The 21,112-nt window shown below is 43.1% G+C and overlaps 1 protein-coding gene across 1 annotated transcript; it reads left to right on the top strand.

The window, feature by feature from the left end:
• Positions 1–222: 222 nt before the first annotated feature.
• Positions 223–20,558, top strand: papss1 (3'-phosphoadenosine 5'-phosphosulfate synthase 1). The gene is made up of 12 exons (XM_030094714.1): positions 223–470; positions 2,745–2,859; positions 3,030–3,265; positions 3,744–3,882; positions 5,929–6,047; positions 6,312–6,425; positions 6,598–6,709; positions 8,287–8,492; positions 14,256–14,391; positions 14,605–14,873; positions 16,950–17,179; positions 19,476–20,558. The coding sequence occupies exons 1-12, from the start codon at positions 411–413 to the stop codon at positions 19,612–19,614; spliced, it is 1,875 nt and encodes a 624-aa protein (XP_029950574.1). The 5' UTR covers positions 223–410; the 3' UTR covers positions 19,615–20,558.
• The last annotated feature ends 554 nt before the right edge of the window (positions 20,559–21,112 follow it).

The raw sequence follows: 21,112 nt of genomic DNA, 5'->3' as shown, positions 1-21,112 counted from the left end.
TTATATACTTTTCTAAATACTCAAAACGTAAGCGAAAATCCCTTTATTTTTTAATTTTTTTATTTATTTTTGGAATTGCGCACTCATAATATTAACATGTCTCACGCACTTTCCTTTAAAACACACGCACATTTTTTTTTTTTTTTTAAGAATAAAACTATATTTTTGCCCCCCGGTCGCCGGAAGTGCGTCACTGACCTCCGATGACGCCCCGGCTCGATCTTTTCCTGGTTGATGAGCCAGGCTCGTCGGCTGCAGGCTGCCTCCATTCACCCCGCAAATCCGTGTCAGTACCACCGAACCAGCCGCTCCCCGTGCAGGATAAGCCGCACCAGGTCGGTTTGGTGAGCTTCTCCCCCCGGTGCACAGTGAAAGGCCTCGGTTGAAGCAGCCGCTCGTCATTCCCAGACATGGAGACACATGGCAACTCGCACAAGAAGCCGAAGCTCAGCAACGCCGCCGAGAGCTGGGTGAGTTTTCTTCCCTGTCACGTCTTTTTTTCCCCTCCAGCCCGTCGGTTTATTGCTTTACAGCCAGAGAGGCCAAAGAACGGGCGTGTTTGCAGACCCCTCCATCATGGTTTCCTTCATCGGCACAGTGGACAGCAGCCCCGTTAAAAGCTAACAGACCAGAAACCTGCTAACTGCTCAAAGGCTCGCGTCAGCGTCGAGCTCTGTGGTTTCGCACCTGTGATAACATTAGTTCTGGTATTTTTCACGCCACAGTGGTTTTGAGCCAAACACCTGTCCTTTCCATAACAGTGGTGCAGAAATCTTGCTGAAATACGGCCTTCAGTTATTCTAGATGCCATCTAAACACAGCAGAGGTTTACAGTATAACAGTAATATACCAATATACTTTATGGGCCCGTGTTTTTATGAGGCTTTATACTTTTATTTGTCCATATCGACACCTGTGGTCTTAATGTATGTGTCAATTCGGTTGTAATTGTTTTACCTGCCTGTCATTTTCATCCTTTAACTATATTATCTTGCCTTGGCTACCTATCTCCTCCTCCGCCACTTAATGCTGTGAGGGGGTCAGGAACCAGTCCCAGGGCAGGGACAGGTCACCCGTCCATCACAGGGCAAAGATCACAGGGATAGGTGGTGAATCTCACCTCGGGTCACCTTAGGGTCACCTGTTAACCTCACATGCATGCATTTGAACCGGGGAGCCCACAGACAGAACATGCAAGCTCCACTCAGAAAGGCCTGGGCGCTAATTGAAGTCAACTATTTTTTTGTTTTTGTTTTGAATTCGAGAAAAACATTACTTGCTGCACAGTGAAAGTCTGTGACAGAATTCTGTCATCTTCTACATGTATCACACTAGTTATTCTGTTATTTACCTCTTCTCTGCTTCCTCATTGATAGAGATAAATGTAGATATAAAACATTCTATTGTAAATATTTATTAAAAAATAAGATTGTTATTGTGACTAGGTGGGGCAGAACTGGGAATAGAAGGTGTGGCCTAGGCTCCAACCTTTAATTTTAACTGGCACCACTGTGGCCACAATCTGATTGGCTACTGATCATGCACACATACATATATATAGTCTTCATAATAACCCTTCCTTTGTTTGCTCATTCTTTAACCCACTGCATACTAAGAACGAGCTGTGCCTGTTCATAGCGGTGAAATAGTTTTGCTGCTCCCTGTACAGTACATACTTGGAGTAGCTTTTCAGTCATAGTGCGACTTACTGTGTTGAGGTCATTAATTTGATCGTAACAGCTAAAATGACAATCATCATGATTTGATATGTATTTGAAGAGAACCTGATTGGGTGCCAGTTAGGGCTGAACGATATGGGCAAAATTTCATATCTCGATATCCATGCCAGATATCTCGATATCGATACGATATATTACAATGGATTCAGTGAAAGTTAAGCATTTTTCAGAAAAATAAAAACATCATAATACAAAAGGATGTAAAAAATAATTCAGTTTTATTTATGAGAACTCACTGCCACTAACACCAAACTCGTTTGTGCAGATTCTGCAACCGCCCTCTGCCATCAGCTGTCAACCAGTAAACGAGGTTTGTGGTTGGCTGGCCTTTCCTGTGCATGGGCGAGCTGACATGCAGGGCAAGCAAGGGAAATCTTGATATCGTTGATTTTGAGAAACTAATGTCCTGAATGTTTATATCGCGATATCGATATGATAACGGTATATTGTTCAGCCCTAGTGCCAGTCACATTTAATAATTGGGTGGAAGCAGCTAGTAATCAGAGCAACCAGCCTCGAGGGGCTGAACAAGACATTACTACTTTTTTTAATGTGAGATGAAGCCTCTGTTCATCTTTTTTCTCATAGTTTGAGTAGATGTAATATTTGCTCCAAGTAACTAACTTGCATTGGGTGGAGCAGGGGATGAACATCTGACACTGGAGGGGCCCTGTTGGAGGTTTTCTATTTTGGATATTTCTGCAGAGGTTGCGCTGCTGGTCTTTGGTTTAACAAGAGCTGTCGTCTCCAGTGTTGCTTTCATGTAACTTTGTTCATGTACCAAAGAGCATTTGCTACAGTTGGTGCTGATGCTAAATGTGAAGCAGTTAAGATTTATCCTTCATATAGAGCAATAAACATTTATCTTAAATAATGGGAAGATATGTTTTAAAGCATTTTTCTTATGTGATGAAAGTTCAGTTGGTATGACGACTTTATTTTTGTTGAATTTGTAATGTTGGTCTAATAGTGAGAAAATACTCACTATGCTTACTTTACTTTCAGGGAATGCAACGTGCAACTAATGTCACCTATCAAGCTCACCATGTGAGCAGGAAAAAGCGTGGGCAGGTTGTGGGCACCAGAGGGGGATTCCGAGGATGCACTGTCTGGCTCACCGGTAACTTCTGACATGTTACTAAAATCAAATATATGGAGACTTTGAATAATGCATTTAGGTCATTTCATAGTTTTATCGGGGGTTAATTTGCCATTACTCCTCGAAGCTGAAAACTGGAATGTCTGACACTACTTTTCTTTCTACTGCATTTATTTTTAATGTATTTAAAGGTTTCTCCGGTGCGGGGAAAACCACGGTGAGCATGGCTCTGGAGGAGTACCTCGTGTGCCACGGCATCCCCTGCTACACCCTGGACGGGGACAACATCCGTCAGGGGCTGAACAAAAACCTGGGCTTCAGCCCAGAGGACCGCGAGGAGAACATCAGACGCATTGCTGAGGTCGCCCGGCTTTTCGCTGATGCTGGGCTGGTCTGCATCGCCAGCTTCATTTCCCCCTACAGCAGGGTGAGTGTAAAGATGGCGTCAGCAGGTTAACGGGAGAAACACATGCTCAGTCTGTACAAATGCAGCTCAGGGGAGACTGTTAACCAGTCTGTCTGGATTTGAACTGCATTTTTCAGACTGTTTGGAAGTTCGATTCCAGAGCCCATCTTATTTTATTATGATGACCGAATTATTACAGTTGATTTGCTCATTGTCTTCTTAGTTAAAGCTTTATCTGTGCTACTGTTGAAGCCCCAACAATAGGAGGGATTTCTGAAGGAGGGATCAAATCTCTTGTGCTCTCTTTAAAATCTACTGCCCTCACTAGATATGTTAAGCTTGAGGGGGGAAAAAACACATAACAAAGCAAAAAAAATATTTACAGCCATTTTCACAGTCCATTCCTGACACATGTGACGTCTATATCATTTTCATCAGGATTACATTAATTACCTGCTATGAAGTCATTTTGATGAACTAAACTGTCATTTTCTCTCAGGATCGCCTCAACGCCAGGAGGATCCACGAGGCTGCAGGTCTGCCTTTCTTTGAGGTTTTTGTGGACGCTCCGCTGGACGTGTGTGAACAGAGAGACGTGAAGGGGCTGTACAAGAGAGCCAGAGCAGGGGAAATAAGAGGTAGAATACAATTTATATCTCTTTATTTTGCCAATGCGGTGTGATTAAAACCTGAAGCAGTCCTCTCTATCCTTCACAGAGTCGGTCATAATGCATTTTACTCTTAGGGTTTGTGCTCAGTTGAAAAAGTGTGCAGTTTCAAATGTAATTGTTGCCAGGTTTGCATTCAGCCACCCAAGTCAAGCAAACAGTTTTAGTTGTCTGCTTTGACCGAGTGATCTGTTACATGTCAGATCTTCTGATGGCTATCGTCAACGATCAGTCTGAAGCATCTCTGGACAAGGAAGCACTTTGTAGTGTAACAGTATGTTTCCTATCATTTCTGTAGAGTAGATGCAGATTTTAGTTTTCTTTTCATCCTGTCACTAGTTAAAAGTCCAATTCATAATGATAAGAATTGCAATCATTTATTTGTGCTTTGTATTTTAATATTTGTGAGTTGTTTTAAATGGCACCTTCCATTTGTCTTTGTGGATAATTTTTTTAACTGATAAACCTACATGAGTGGATATTATAGTTGCCGTTTGTGCTTAATATGCACGTGGTGCAAAGTAATTACTTCTCACATAGTTAGGGATCGAGCCCGAGGGCGAGGTGGCCTCAGTGAGGCCACTTTGCCTGGAGGGCAAGGCCTCTATTTTTCTTCGTCTGTTTCTTTTTTTTTTTTCATGGGTATTATTATTCCGACGCCCAGATAAACGCACATTTGACTCTCTAAACATGGACGAAAACTCACCAAATTTGGCAGGCACATCCAGACTGGCGAAAAATTTTATAAAATGGAAAAATTAACCCCATAACCCCATCTGCCCTCTAGCGCCACCTAGAAACGGTAAAATAGCCGCCACGGCCCGTAGGAATGTCGTAGAGAGATCAAATCAACACTCATGCGTTCGTCTCCTCAAGATCTAAAATTCAAGTGCCAACATCCCTGGCCTAAATCCAACAGGAAGTCTGCTATTTCCCTTTCAGTGTAAAATTTGGCTGAAAATTGTCGTAGAGACGTCAGAGTAGCACGACCTGATAGAGGACAAGTTTCTCTACAAAAGCTGTTATAACATCAGACCCATTAGAGATCAAGCAAACCTTTATGCAATTTTATGAATCGCTTTACTCCTCTGATCACTCTCTGGATTCCGTTGATTTCCACACCCTTTTCAGTAAGATTGATCTCCCAGTTTTAAATCAGAATGTGGCTAAAGAGTTGGAATGTCCTATTACCCTGCTTGAACTTGAAACGGTAACCAAATTGTTACAAAATGGTAAAAGCCCTGGCCCGGATGGTTTCCCAGCTGTAAAACATTTTGGAAACAACTTGCTCCACATCTGTTAGAAATGTTGACTGAAGCTTTCAGTTCAGGTGTCCTCCCACAAACTTTAAATCAGGCGTGCATCTCTTTAATCTTGAAAAAAGGCAAAAACCCCTTACTGTGTGTCTCATATCGCCCAGTTACCTTATTAAATGTTGATTTTAAGTTATTATCCAAATTATTAGCCAGACGTTTGGAGCCCATTCTTCCTTCTATATTTCTTTGGACCAAACTGGGTTTATCCGTGATAGGCATTCTTTTTTTTTTTTATCTTGGGAGAGTATTTAATGTGGTTTTTAATCCCTCACCTAGTTCTCACCCAGAAGCCTTGATAGCTTTAGATGCAGAAAAAGCTTTTTGATAGAGTGGAATGGAATTATTTATTTTTTACTTTGGGAAAGCTTGGGTTTGGGGAGAAATTTATTTCCTGGATGAAAGTACCACTCTGACACTCAAATGGATATATTGGCGTTTGCTAAAGCGGAGCAGACATGACTATTAAAAGGTTACCTTTAATTACCTTTACTATCAAAATAAGAGCCTCAGACCCCTTCAAAAAAAGTGCTGGACCCCGTCCAGTGCTGCTTGCGGCCCAAGTTGATATTTTAGATTTACATTTCAAAACTGTACAATACACGTCTCATTTTAAAGATAAATGGACCTAGCTGTTGCTCTGGTGTTTTGCATCTTCATCCTAAGAAAACCCAGACTCACCATAAACTCCCTGTTTAATCAGGTTTCACTGGCATCGACTCAGAGTATGAGAAACCCGAGGCTCCAGAGCTGGTGCTGAAAACCGACTCGTGCAGTGTGAATGAGTGCATACAGCAGCTTATTGATCTACTTCAAGAAAGGGTGAGAAGATACGATTTGTGATATGATTGTTATTTTCATTTTTTTTAATTACTTTCATTGCCCCTAAGATGATGTGTTGTAGTTGCTTCTTTTTTTCTCTTGACCACGAGGGGGCAGGCTTGCATCTGCCATGCACAGCTGTTCATACCTCTGTGTTCATCTCGTTCATTTACTATGAACTGTAAACTCATGTCAGCGTCAGAAACACAAGCTGTCTTGTCTTTCTGTTTCATTGGCTCTAATATTTGACCGTTCTCTCTGCAGGACATCGTTCCTGTTGATGCCTCTTATGAAGTGAAAGAGTTGTACGTGCAGGAGAACAAACTGGACCTGGCAAAGGCCGATGCAGAGACGCTCCCTGCTGTACAGATTGGAAAGGTGATCATTGTTCGCCAAGTCATGTTAAATTTAATAGTAGTGTTCACTTTTATTGTGTCCTGAGCACGTTGTTGACCTCTGTTTATCTCCTGATGCATTTCTGATCCGCTGTGTAATGTGCAGGTTTGATTTTCTGAGTTTCTGATCAGGTGTGTGTTTGTGCTCTGCTCAGGTGGACATGCAGTGGGTTCAAGTGTTGGCTGAAGGCTGGGCCACTCCTCTAAATGGCTTCATGAGAGAGAGAGAGTTTCTACAGTGTCTTCATTTCGACTGCCTGCTGGATGGTAAGATGCTGAGTAAAAGCTTTTTTTTTTTCTCTCTCTCTCTCACAGAATTTTTTTTTTTCATTTTACCATCTAAAGAAAGCCACTAGGTGGAGCTAAACACTCAGAAATAGAATTGATCAACTTGTAAATGTTTTTCTGTGGTTGAGACCTCATTGTGTACTTCAGTATCATTACTGCTGCTTCTTCCTGCAGATTTAATTAAAGGTTCGCTAGACCGGATTTCTAGTTTTTAAACATTTCCTCCCAATGACGCTCTGTTGGTTAATTCCCCTGAGCCTCTTCCAAGATGTTGGCCCCAACCTTATGTTATTTTGGATAAAGTAGTATAGGAGATGGCGAGATATATGCTTAAATATACAAGTTAACTCTTCATTCATGTTTTTTTCTCCTTCTTAATTTTATTTAAAATGGATGAATTTCATGAATGTAGCATTGAATAAATGGGGGGAAAGTTACATATGCTGTAAAAACCAGATGCATTCCTCTAGTTTGAAGGTATTGACGACTCAGCTAAAGTAATCCTAATTGATAAAACTACTCGTGTGGATGATTGACATACAGATTTCAACAAAACGTCCTCTCAGGTTATTATCACGTTGACCCCCTATAGTCGGGAACGCTCCTATTTTTATCAGTCACTTTTTAATTTAATTTCTTTAAATTTGAAGACGTGAATCTAATTAGTGTTTGTTTTCAAACTGTTTTTATTTGCACTGAAAGTAGGATTTTATAAGACAGGGAAGTAAGTAATGAAATCCTGTTTTGACAGGTAAATCTAACAAATGCAGACTAAAACCACACAAGTTACGCGACGGTGTACTGATTGTATAAATAGCCATGATTCAGTTTGGAGTTAGTCACAGAGGAAGAAGCTTTTGTATTGATTGACACCGCACACCGCCATTTGTCTATTTTCACTTCCTCCCAGAGATTTGACAGTGAGGCACAGCTCGCCCACACGGTGATGCTGAAGCCAGTCGGGGAGCACAAGCCTGCATGTTTTCGCTAATCAAATAGCCAGAAAAAATAAACAGAAATCCAAATCGAAGATTGTGTCTCCTCCGTTCGGACGCTTGGCAGCCTTGTGTTTGCGTTTTATTGGAAGCAGCTGTGCGCTCAGCGCTGCGACAGAGGGGGACCGGGCGAGGGTCCGGGCCGAGGCGGGGGCCGCAGCGGGCGGCCTCCCCCGCTGTCTTCACCGTGTTCAGGCTGATGTGATGTGAGAAGCGTGCTGGTTTCTGGGTTTTCATCAACCTGGACGGCAAAATGAATCCACGAAGAGAATGCTGTCATAACGCGTATCAGTTCATGAGAGGAGAACGAGTCAAACTCCAGTGTAGCGAAACAGAAATCTTCCTCTCTTACCTCTAGAACGGCAACCCGAAAGACTCAGTGGTTTTTCCTCTACATTCCACATTCAGCCTGAGAGTGTGCAACATACTTTACAAGATCATCACAGCAAAAAAAGTCCAATTTATTATCCCTTTGTTCAGTTATTACAGGATGTTCTGATAAAGGCTCTCTCTCACCTGTTGGCTCCCGGCTTGACTACACCTCGCCTTCTCATCCCGTAGGTGGAGTGATCAACCTCTCGGTGCCCGTTGTGCTGCCGGTGTCCACTGCAGATAAAGAGCGTCTGGACGGCGTGACAGCCATGGCTCTCGTGTACGAAGGCAGGCGAGTGGCCATCCTGCGCAACCCGGAGTTCTACGAACACCGAAAAGAGGAGCGCTGCGCTCGTCAGTGGGGCACCACCTGCAAGGACCACCCCTACATCAAGGTGAGGGTCTGAGATGACTAGACTAGAGCATGCTGGGTGTTCCGGATGTTCCAATACAGTGGGCCATGAAGCACTGATACTATTGTGGTCTCTGGTAGTCTCAGCTGATAATATTAAATAAATCAGTAAATAGATTAACTAAAACCAGCATTTATTTATGGAACAGCTTCTCACCATACTTTTGAGCTCTTGTTCAGAGGCTTGTAGCCTGTTCTAATTTCACCTAAAAGTAGAACAACTTCCTCAGCCTGCAAATCACAAATAATTATGTGAGCATTTCTGTAGAAACACAGTGTACATTTGATTAATAAAGGCACATAGCAAAATGTTACCAATGACCATAGGTAGATTATTTGTAGTCATTTTTTCTATTCTTGTCTGTTCTTTTGTGCCGTGTGAGCACCTGTATGAGCATGTGGGAGTGCCGTTTCCATCCGTTCTTTAGAGAAAGTTCAGCAAAAAGCAGTATTTAATGGTAACACAAGACACATGGCCCTTCCAAGCCCGTTTGTGATCTGTGAAGGTAACTATCTGTTGTGCTTTCACCCCCTCCTGTCTGGATCAATCACAAACAAATGCAAAAGGCTGGAACAGCTTTTCCTGTTTGGCCTTTCTTTTCTTGGCTGAACTGACTGTTGCAGTTTCATTTAGCAGCTTTTATCCAGAAAGGCAGCCTTTAATATTTTTATTTATGGCAACATGACCGACTTACATCAACATTCTCCATGGTGATCTCGACCACCAGTTCACCTAACTGCTGGCTGTCCAGGTCAGTCAGAGCGGTGGTCCTCAGGTGGGACACACTGTCAGCAGTTTGAGAGCCACTGCTTTAAACCAAACTCTGTGTTGCCTCTTCAAGGCTGAGCTTTCGTATCCCGTGGTCTTTGTCTTTGAGGTCATTTCTTCTGTTTTGTTAAAGCCAAAGTGATCCCAGACATTAGATTTAAAGGGTTCCGTGGGGATTTCTTGGTGTAGCGTTTCGCACGCTGCTTTCCGTCATTATCACGCTGTAAACGTCCTCTTTTTCAGCCAGTCAGCCGCCATACAAGTTTCCGTCATACATTCGTTTAAAAAGTGTCGCTGTGGGAAGATGTGAACTTCTAATGTAGAAACGTTCAGTGCCTCCATTTGATAACAAAATATTGATGTTGGCCCCAGTAGGTGGATTTATGAATTAATGCAAGGCAGGATGGTCTTTTGCTGCCTTGTCTGTGTTTGAGTCCTTCACCAATAGCACCGATTTCATGGCTGTTATTTTTTTTCTAAATGAACATTTGTGGGAGAACTGAAATGGTCAAACAGAGCATGCATGTTCTCGTTGAGGTTTTCCTTCAGCTCATCCAAGTAGACGTTAAATCTCCCTTTCAGGTATGTGAAGAAAGTAAATTGTGTCTCTTGATCTCCTGAAAGAATGTGGCTGTTAGGGATCTTTCATGACCTTCATCAGGCCAGCGGTGGACAGGTTGGACCAATCAGCCTGTGGAAAAAAAACAAACCACATCAAGGTTTTGAAAGCATCTCGCATCAGAGCCAAATAGATACTGATCACATCTCATAGACACCTCGGCTGCTGACAAACCTCACATTTTCAGATGCAGTTTGCCAGATCAAACTGAAATCAGTCTATTTGTAAAGTGTGGATATCAAAGAGCTTTCACATGATAAATTACATGACAGTGAATAAGTGACACGAATGGCTTTATTTCATCTTTAGTTCCACTGTTGAACTATTTTGAGTTTTTTCTTCCTCAGTTATAGAGCTGTGCCTCTTTTACTGTCCTGTGTCTGGAAAATTTCAGCTTTATTGTCACACTTGTTTTTGAGTCTCTGCTTCTATGTGTTTACCCTCTGATTCATTATTTAGATTAACACCAGCTTTATTTCTCTGACACTGAGTATTTCACTTGCATGAGTTTGTGTCTCAGAGGTTGCAGTAATAGCCCGTGAACAAACAGAAATTATAAGGAATATTTTTGTAAGTTTATATTTCACTGAAATATGTTTTCTGGATTGGCTGTGAAGTAAACTGTTCCCCAGAGTCAACACAGAGGAACTTTTCAGCTTGAAGCCGATGGGAAGAATATTCCGTTACAAATGCAATATTTTTTAATATGATACCTTAATGTGCATGAAGTAGATCGATTACAAATTAAACCGTTCTTATTGAACCAAAGAATACTTTTTTTTAAATTCTGTTAGTCTATTCTTATGTTTTAAACTAGCATTGCATAAACCATACCAAAATTAAGGGAAGTCGTAATATTAAGTGAATTATTAAGTCTAATTCACTTAAAAAGGGGAAAACAAACCTTTCGACTCAAAAGGATCATTTGATTCCATTCTATTTTGAAAGTGTACTTTTAAGGGTGCTACTCCTTAAAGCTGGGGTTGGCGATTTGAATGAGATACATTTTTTTAAATACTGGTTAAAATGATCTTTATGACCCGATGGGAAACAATTCATAGCGTGTTCTTAAAGTAGTTTGGAAAATATCCGCTATCTACAGCAGGAGTAAAACGGGAAAAACAGCAACCAATCGTCTTGACGGGACACCTTTTTTTAAACCAATCAAATCCCTTCGCCGTTCGACCTGCCCCCTGCGCGTACATGTCAATGGCGTGCACTGACCCTGGTTCAGTGCGCGCGTAGAAGGACGGAGCGTCGTTGCAGAATGGCGGAGAAGAATGTTTGGGGCTTTACTTACCGGTGAGTGCGCCATACTTGGCATAGTGCAAATAAAGAAAAACGAAGAAACGAAGCGCTGAGGACAGGTTACGCCAGGAACGCACTGGACGCGGAAGTGCTGCGCGCATCGCGCGCGCGGAACGTCTCTGTGTCTCCGCTCCCAACGGAGCTCCTCCAATGGGGTGGGAGCTGGGCGGAGCCTTGGGGAGATGCTACATTCGTGCTACATGCTAGTTTTCCAAGATCGCCAACCCTAGCTTTAAAGGTGCTGTAGACAGGATTCCGCATCTCCGCCATCTTGCTTAGGTTTACCTAAGCATTTGACCCATCTAAGATGGCGATTTGAAACCAAGCACAGCCAATCCTGTCCTGTTTTCTCTGACATCACGCCTTTACGCAAGTTAAGCCCCTCCCACAAGAACGTGCGACGAACGCCCCTCGACCAATTATTGTTAGAGCCTCATGGGCTCTTCTGATTGGTCAAAGATACCTGGAGCTGTCGAGATTCCTTTTCAGCTCAGAACAGAGACGGATGAAAACACTGCGCCCTCGTGGTAGTGCAATTATGCTACACTCCTAAAGGATTGTCAATGGATACTCTAACATTTAATCCAAAGAAAACACAGAAAAATTAGCATTGACTAGCAAAATCCTGCCTACAGCACCTTTAACACACAATTCTTGTTCCAGTTAATTAAGAACAGCAATATTAATTTAAAAAAAAATAATAAGAGAAATGCAACAGGAAAAAGCCATTTGACTTTGAGCCATTCTTTTTTCGCGGTCAATGCTGCAAGTGATATAGAAGCACAGCCTTGGCAAAAATAGTGAGCAGCATGTGCGGCGCTCCAGTCGGTCTGTCCCGGAGTGCGATGTGATAAACACTCTGCATGTGAAAGCAAACCGCCTCCCTGGATCCGGCCCTGACAGAACACAGATCCCAGCTGGACCTTTCACGTTGCTTATGGAAAGACTGAATAGGTGGAGGAGTGGAGCGTTTCTCACAGCCTGTCAGGACGCCCAGTGTAATCACTTGATCTTCTTGGTCCGCAGTCGTGCTGCAGGTGTTATATTTGGATGCGGCGCCTCTCGCTCGGTCTCCACCGAAATGTGTTTGAGATTGTACCCCTCGGCTGCCAGGTCCCACCTTTCCGCTCGCCCTGCCCTTCTCCAAATATACCCAGGGATTGTTTCCATCTGTCTCGTATCGACCGCCGCGGGGCTCAGGTAGACGCTTCGGCCAGATAATGTCCTGAGATGATCCTGCACGGCCTGCGGAAAGCGACATTGGCCCGTGTGCGGGAAAAGAATGAATCTGCCTGGTGTTAGTGAGAAAGAACGCTGTCAGCCTTCCCTTTTTTTTTTTTCTGTGATTTCCTGTGTGAACTAACAGGACAGAGTTGCCTGTCTGGCTAATTTTAAACCTCATTGTTTTCAGGATTAGTGCAGTTGCTCAGCCACTTGTGCACTGGCAAAGGTTCAAGACGAAACCAATCATGGCCTTGATGGTATTTAGTGATTTCACTCCCTGGGGTCCAGCAGAGCGTAACCCTTGGCTCTCTGTAAATCTCTTTGCTGAAGGAGAAGCTGAGCGTCAGACAGCAGCTGTCTGTGTGTCGGCTCTGTTGGCAGTCATTTTCAATTTCAGTAATTTGTTGGAAGATGCATTATAAAGTGCAAGTTTCCTGAATTGGAATCGTAACTTTTCGGCGTCATCGCCTGATGATTTTTTTGCCCTGTGCTCTGGTATTCCTGCAACTGTCCTGCTCGGTCGGCTCAGCCTGCTCTGATTAAGGATTCTCTCATTAAAGAAGTGTACACAAGTGTGTGATTAACTCCCTGCAGCGGAGCCAGCCCGCCAGCACACCTCTGCACTGATTTTCATCCCGTCCCTTTCCAGCCAACAACACGCCGCTTCCTTTTAACACATTGTTAATCCACTTTTTCCTGTTTACCCGCCTGTCAGTCAAACAGAAGACCCCTCCGCTGGAAGCCACGCCACAGCAGCTGTTTATTTTGCTGGGCCCCTTTTTCTCGTGTGAAGTAGAAAGGAGGGCACTTAAAATGGTTAAGCGGATCACATGTGTACATGTGAGTCTCCGATTCAGTTTTCAACATCATATTTTCCGTTGACTCGTCAGGAAAATAAATTGACTTGCCTCCGCTGTTGATCTGTCCAAGGAATGAGCGCACTTGCCATCTTTCATGATTCTTATCAGGCCAAAGGTTGGATGAACCGGAGTGCGGGGAAACAAATCACCGGGGAATCATGAAAACATCTCACAACAGAGCCAGCTGGTTATTGATCACATTGCGAAGACACCTCTGCTGCTGACAGCCTCAGATCTTTATGCATAGCTTGCAAACTGAGACAGAAATCAGTCTGTTTGTCAAGTGTAAATATCAAAGAGCGTCCGTGTGATAAATTACGCCTCAACGAAACAAGTGGCGGAGATGGATTTTTTTTTCGTATCAGCTCCCAGTTGATCTGTTTTTATTTTATTTGTGGCCCTCTTCCGTGGTTTCTCTGTCGGTGCTGGAGCTGTGCTTCTTTTACAGCCCAGTCTGGGGAAATTTGTCACTTTGCATCACGGTAACATCACACAGAGCAGCGCTTAAAGAAACCCTAGCTGTGGTCTCCAGGGTGCCACGGGAAGCAGGCGAAAGATATTGCCTGAAACAATAGCAGCCTCTGCCTGGATCCTGCACACTCCGGTGACATTGTTGGAGGACGCTCATGAGGGGAAAATTTCCCTCCGATGTGGTCATGAGCTCATCAGCAGGTTGCCTTCTGGAATTCAGTCTGATTTTGTCTCCGCGCTGTTACTGACATTAGCAGTTGTGACCAAATGCAGAAGGCCGGGCGCGCCAGAGTTTTGTCGGCCGTTTAACGACGTATCCAGAGTTTGATTTATGCTGCCGGGTCCCTATTGCAACTGGGCAATAACTCGGGGGTTTTATTGGAATCCACGCTGGCCTGGTGCCAGCACGGTGAGGCTTTTAAGGACCGCGGTGTCTTTCGTCTGGGCTACGTCTGAGCTGTGTTCACTGTCACAGTCACTGTGGCTCCGTTTCAGATGGTGATGGAAAGCGGGGACTGGCTGGTCGGAGGAGACCTGCAGGTCCTCGACAGGATCCGCTGGAACGATGGACTGGACCAGTACCGACTCAGTCCCACCGAGCTCAAACAGAAGTTTAAAGAAATGAATGCAGGTACGCCTACAGGTCCTAGTTTCTGATTTGCCATGAAAAAAAGTACATACATGAAATTTGTCGGTGTCTGTTATATTTTATTCAGAATTTAGTTTAAAAAATGTGAACACAGGTGTGATTTTGTACGCTGTTGCCTTTTTGTTTCAGTTTTCACAGACGAACACGAAAGCATTTGGTCTCGGTTTATCAAGTCTTCCTCTCTCTTTCCTTTAGATGCCGTTTTCGCCTTCCAGCTCCGCAACCCAGTGCACAACGGCCATGCCCTTCTAATGCAAGACACCCACAAACGTCTCATCGAGCGAGGCTACCGCCGGCCTGTCCTGCTCCTCCACCCGCTGGGGGGGTGGACCAAAGACGACGACGTGCCGCTGCCCTGGAGGATGAAGCAGCACGCCGCCGTGCTGGAAGAGGGCGTCCTGAACCCAGACAACACCATAGTAGCCATTTTCCCCTCACCGATGATGTACGCAGGGCCGACTGAGGTAATTATCATCAAGAATGTTCATTTTCTCAAGAATTATGTCTGTTCTTATTGCTCGTCATCTTCAGAGTAGATTTACCCTTTAAGTGTAAGTACAAATTCAACATCCTGATAGTTTTAAACTGTGCATCCTGGTGCAAAATACAGTGAAATGTCTCTTTCAATCCTGCTGCAACTAAAAATGCAACAATGACTCAACTCTGTGCACAAGACTGGGTCGTCTGGCATCCCGGGTTTGGCCCACTGACCATGTGTTTGACAGAGCTGACCACAATGACAGAAAACATGAAGGAAACACTCCCTGCCGTCAGACACACACAGCTCGAGAGGGGGTGGAACTTTTGGTCAGAACATGCTTTTTGTGTTCTCCGCAGATTGCATTTTTCTGCTCAATGTCGAGAGGCTGAAATCCCCCAGTTCCTCTGTAAAGCGCCTTTGGGTGATTTGCACGATCATCCAGTATGAGAACTAATTAAGGATCCATTATTTGCACAAGACAGTTGGTAGATCGAAGTGTACCTGGAAGTTACAGGCCTCTGTGGTCATCTTAAGTGGAGAACCTGCACAGTCGGTGGCTGATTAAATACTGCAGTCCGAAAATGTTCTGCACATCATTGTTATGTCTTCACTTGTTCTGTATATAACAATGATACAGAGTCGGTAGCAGTTTAACAATTCAATATTAATTTATTAACTGCTTATCGCTGACTGTGAACATCGACTATAATACCCACAATGCCGTGAGTCTGTCTGCACTGCAGCAGGCCTATTAGTTCAAAATACCCTAATGCCGCATATGTATTGGTGAAAATATATATTATTAATCTGCAATACAGACGCAAGTGGTGTGTTGATGCTCGGAGGGCGCGATGCAGCTGCATCGGATCTGCACCGGGGTGAAACTATGAAATATTGTTAAACTGTTCAACATTTTAAAACGGTCACGGAACACAACAGTGAATTAGGACAACATGCATAGCTAAATACTTTTTTTTTTAAGTGTGAAAAACGACAGGAGAAGAATTTGCAATTCCTCTGAGTCTTTCTCTTCAGTGTTTTCATCCTATAGACAAACTTATCTGTGTGACTGAAATATAACCGTGTAGTTTGAAATCTATTGATCATTCATTATGATAAAAGGAAAATGATGCTGCAGGTTACTGCGAGCAGACATTGGATTTACTCCATTTCTAATGTTAATATAACACTGTGTGTTGATGGCTGCTCACCACCCAGGACTAAGAACCTCTGTCTGTTTGGTCTTTTAAAGACTTCTAGGCTCAGTCTGAATGCCAAATAGAGGTTTCACTTCATGTTGCAGTGCAATCTGTAAACTACACTGCTCTAATGAACCCAGCGTCAGTAGGAACAGCAGAGCAGCTGTTCAGGTTTAATGTGTGAATATAGAAATGATATGAAATGGTGAATAAAAAGTGCATCAACTGCATTTACCAAAGGAGTTGTGTTTCTCTCATATGCAAATTTTAGCAGCAGTGTTTGCTGTTTTCCGGTTTCAGCTATTGGTTCACATATCCGGCAGTGTTATCAGGCATTTTGAGTTTCGGTCAGTTGCTCTGCAGGACGTACGTTCTCGTTGTTGCTGAGTTGTCTCCTTTGCTGATTTGTTCACTTGATTGCAACTTAAAAGACTTGAATTTCTAAATTAGTTGTCAAATGATCTGAAAGTTTATGCTCTCATGGTTATTTGTGATAATCTGAAATTCCCCTGCTTGTTGATCCTTTTTAATTAAACAGTCTTCAGATGTAAATACTGCCTAACCTCACTTGTATGGCAGTGTTTTGGTTTGAGGGTGATGGCTGCTGTTTGATTGCTCTGTAGCCTTGACTAGTGATGGGTGGATGAGCAGCCGAGTACGTAATTGAACACTAACTGGCTTAACGGGCCGACCAGTGTGTGGTCCGATATGTTCGCCTGCTACTCGAGGCAGCCCTGTTTTTACAGCATCGTTATTTATCATTTTTAAAGTGAAGACTTCTGCCTCTGTTCATGGATCATTTACAAGGAGAATGTAGTTTTTTACAGCGACGGTTTGTTTTCCTTCCTCCTCGTCGGCAGGTTCAGTGGCACTGCAGAGCCCGGATGGTGGCCGGCGCCAATTTCTACATCGTGGGGCGCGATCCTGCCGGCATGCCGCACCCGGACACCGGAAAGGACCTGTACGAACCCACTCACGGCGCCAAGGTCCTCACCATGGCTCCAGGCCTCATCACGTTGGAGATCGTACCGTTTAAGGTCGCCGCTTACAACAAGGTGAAAAAAGCCATGGACTTCTACGACCCGAAAAAGTAAGTTCTCTTTTTTTAATACTTGGTCATTATTCAAGTCAGGATTAGCTGAACTTTTTTTCCCGACGTTTTCAACTTGTGTAATTCTCTATGGTTGTTGAGTGGATAATTTGCAATTTTGCAGCAGCTTTTCCCTCCACTCTGCCGCGTGTTATTGTTTTTGAGTGCGACTGACCCGTGCCAGCAGACAAAGGAGCGATTCAGCGAAACATTCCCATAAAAGCTCCATCAACGTTAAAATTCCTCAGGAAGTCAGCAGCATCGGGAGCAGCACAGATTTTAAATTTCCCGTTCATATTTCATAGTTCTGAAGGTTTGCAGACGTCACTCACTCATGTTAAAGTGAAGCACAAGCACAGCTGTAGGTTTATTTTGCAATTAATACCTCTCGGTAAAACCAATTACAACGGGTAGCTTAGGCAGAAATTACATTTTTAAACTGCTTTCTCATTAGACGTATCATGTTCCAAAAGCATCTCTTTGATCCGCTGTCTCTCTTTCTTCTCCTCTGTCTGCAGTACAATAGCAAGCCAAGAGTAACACTGATTGTTTTTCTTTATTATGGAGTTAGAAAGGTTTTTTGGATTAGTGCAAGCTTTGATGTTGCTCAAAATTACAGAAACCTGCCATCAATTAAAGCCTGTGTGCGGATACGGAACACGATGACGAAGAAAAATCCTGCCGTTTCTTTGCCTTCCCCTCTCCATCGGGTTATGCAACTGAAGCCGCGCTCAGCCAGCAAAGTGAAAATAAAATGTGGCCAGACTAATCAAAAGATTTTCTTTGTTTTCCATCTTGCATATTTGTTACATGAAGCTCGAAGAGAACCGATGATCAGGAACATTTAATACTCACCCGAAAAGAAACCATAGTGCTTCTAGAAATAGTAGTTTTGAAATATTAGTTTTTACGTTTTGTTGGGTCTCAAGCGGCACGGCAAGCCGAGCTCTCTGTGCTTCAGTTTTAAGGGAGAAAACCTTTGTTTCCTGTTAAAGGTTACCAATTTAACAGTTGGATTAAACATTTATTTATCATGAGAGGGCAGAGCATTAAAATTGGATTAAATCGCCGCAATTAAAAAGCAAGAAAATAGAAATTAAATCATAGCGTTAAAATAAAGTACTAAAAACTATACTGAGAGGTACCGAACTGGCTCAAGTTCAGTCAGTAGGCTAATCGTATCAAACACTCAGTAGTTCTTTATAATATAATTTCACACAGATTTCAGCAGGTCCAGCAAGAAGAGAGTCACTCAGTTTAATTCAAGAGCCACATTCTGCTCAATTGATTTATGATCTGATCAGAGTCAAAGTACTGAGTTATTTTGGTTTTGCAGTTTACAAAAGAATGTTAAAGGATTCAAGGCAAGTTTGATTAGTCCAACAAAACCATCTTCAGCTCTGACCGGTTTCACAGTAAAGCTGGAGGTGACAGAATCAATGGCATTCTGCTTCAAAATTAAAGTCCAGTGTGTATTCTGATTTCATGTCACATTTTAAATGCTAATGCCACCATAATGATTGCTGGATTTCCTGAAGCTCTCAGTGGTTACTTGGTCAGATTTGCTGTATTTGATGTTCTGAAGCGCGTTTTCCAGATTTCTGTTGGAATGTGAACGCTCCGCTTCTTGACCTGAAGTTGAAAGGTTCTGATCACATCGAGCTGTTTTTAATTTGACAGCAGCAAAACTTATTGCCTGATGAAAGTTTTGACAAAAGTGGGAATTGGCACGACTCCAAATGCATGTTGCTGTACATGATTAACGTAATCAATTTTGTTTGCTGCGAAGTTTGATTCCTCTGACGCAAAGTAGCTAAAAAGAAAAAAAAAAAAAAGCAGTCACTGCCACTTTTTTAAAACTTGTGTCCTTTGGATGGATGAATGTTGATTTTTGGCAGCTCCTATTGGTTGCAACCAAAAGAGCAGCGTGTCATTAGAAAAGTGCAGCAGCGTACGGTAAATCAGGGAGCTCCGTGTTGACAGCTGCTCTGGCTTCGCTTGCCTCCCTCTGCTGCGACGTGCTGCTGCTTGCTGGACTGTGACATTATCTCTCCTGCCACAGAGTGATCTCCCAGGAATTTCCTCCTGTGAAAAATGGAGATCATTCGTACACATACGTAAATAATCACTGGGTGAGAAGTTTTCACAGGACGGCACTGTAGTGTTTTCGAAATGTTTGATCCGTCTGATTCTAAACTGAGTCGCTGGCTTGAATCCGCTGAATCCACTGATTAGCATCGCGTCGCTGATTGAAACCCGCCCGTTACTCTTTCTTGTCCCTTTCTTTTAATCGCAGCCATCAAGATTACGACTTCATCTCAGGCACGCGCATGCGGAGGATGGCCCGCGAGGGAGAAAACCCCCCCGACGGCTTCATGGCACCGAAGGCCTGGGAGGTGCTGAAAGAATACTACCAGTCGAAGGAGAAGGCGTAAGAGCTGCTGAGTCTGTCCAGAAAACACGGGAACACGGAGGTTTCTACTAATGTTACTGATGAAGAATGTGGGGACCATTCACTGACTTTTACCCAAAACCTCACCCTGGCTTCTATCTGTCACTTTCACGGTCAAGCGTCATTCACACAACTTGTTTTTACTCTCGTCACATTCGTATTTTAGCCGTTTGTTCTTTATTTAACCAAACTTACTGATCATGAACTATAATAGGGGACGTTTGTGTTACATTTCAGAAGAATGAACTTAAATGTTTGCAAGTAGATGTGCGTGTTTTTCCACTAACTTAATGACTTGTATGTGCAGATATCTCGTGTGTGAATAAAATCTAAAGATCAAGCGTCGTAGCGGAGTGTGTGAGCGGTGCTGTTGACCAGTGCTTCGTTAATCAGGAGTGAATGTGTCGGCAAAAAAAATCAAGAAAATAAGCTAAATAAGTCCGTCTGACACACTTTTCAGTCGGCTCTAACCGAGCTGCTTTGACCTGCGAGTGTCTGAGTGGATCATTCGGTGTGCACGTGAACTGGAGGTGAAAGTTGAGTGCCTTGATCTTCAGAAAGTCATTTCACTGGATGTCTCGTTCGAATTTGGAAACGCACACACCTGCTTACTTACCACCTGTTAGCATTGAAGATGTTTTTATTGAGATAGCTTACCACTTTTACTTCTATAAGAATCTTATTTTACATATTTTTTTGTTTCCTAACATTATCCTATTCTTTTTTTAAACTGTTGTGCATGTAGTTTTTTTTGTGTTTTAACCCTACACAGCCTTGGTGTTTTGTTACTTTTACGTTCATGGCTTCTAATATTTTCCATGTGGTCACTTCATTTGTAAGAGTTTGCCTGTATAATCAGATGGACGGGGTTTCCTGGGATCAGATTTGTAATCCTACTTGTCCAATAAATGTATTTAGCAAAAAGAACAGTTTGTTCGCTTTTTTCCCCAATCTTTGTAATTTTTATACATTGTCTGTCTGTTTTTGTCTTCAGTGTTGTAAATGTCAACTGAATTTTGAATCTATAATTACCTTATATTTAGAGTTAGATCTTTCAGTGACTAAAAACTGATTAGTCTCTTCTTTGAGACCAACTTGGAAGACATCCCTGAAAATCCTTTCCTTCAGTTTTCTGAGCGCTGCCTGTTGGGGCCTTTGGCCTTGCACTTGGTCAATCAGCTGTACACAACGAGCCCGACCTCTGGGCGACCCCAATCAGACTTAAACATGCTGTATACAAAGCGCCGCAGCTGGATCCCAGATGCAGGTTGAAATTGAAATCCAGACTTTTGAGGAGTTGCTCGGTCAGAAATAGCCTGGATATTTCATCTAATCCAACTGTTGCGTTATAATGAAGCGACCTGCCAGCAGCCTTCGTGGGTTTTTTTTTTTTTTTAACCTTTGACTAGAACTTGTTGGAGTTTAAGTGGTGGTCAACCTTCGACCTCTTTGCAGCCTCAAAGGAATAGTTTTATTAGATG

This window comes from Salarias fasciatus, chromosome 6 (assembly GCF_902148845.1).
Source record: "Salarias fasciatus chromosome 6, fSalaFa1.1, whole genome shotgun sequence".
NCBI lineage: Eukaryota > Metazoa > Chordata > Actinopteri > Blenniiformes > Blenniidae > Salarias > Salarias fasciatus.
The sequence above is the reverse complement of the archived record's forward strand: the minus strand, read 5'-3'. Positions and strand labels throughout refer to the sequence as shown.

Excerpts from the sequence above, each read along its gene's own strand:
- papss1 (XM_030094714.1), top strand. The coding sequence starts at position 411 with ATGGAGACACATGGCAACTCGCACAAGAAGCCGAAGCTCAGCAACGCC. Across the intron at positions 2,860-3,029 it reads ATGCACTGTCTGGCTCACCG|GTTTCTCCGGTGCGGGGAAA; the intron begins GTAACTTCTGAC and ends ATGTATTTAAAG. Across the intron at positions 3,883-5,928 it reads CAGAGCAGGGGAAATAAGAG|GTTTCACTGGCATCGACTCA; the intron begins GTAGAATACAAT and ends CTGTTTAATCAG.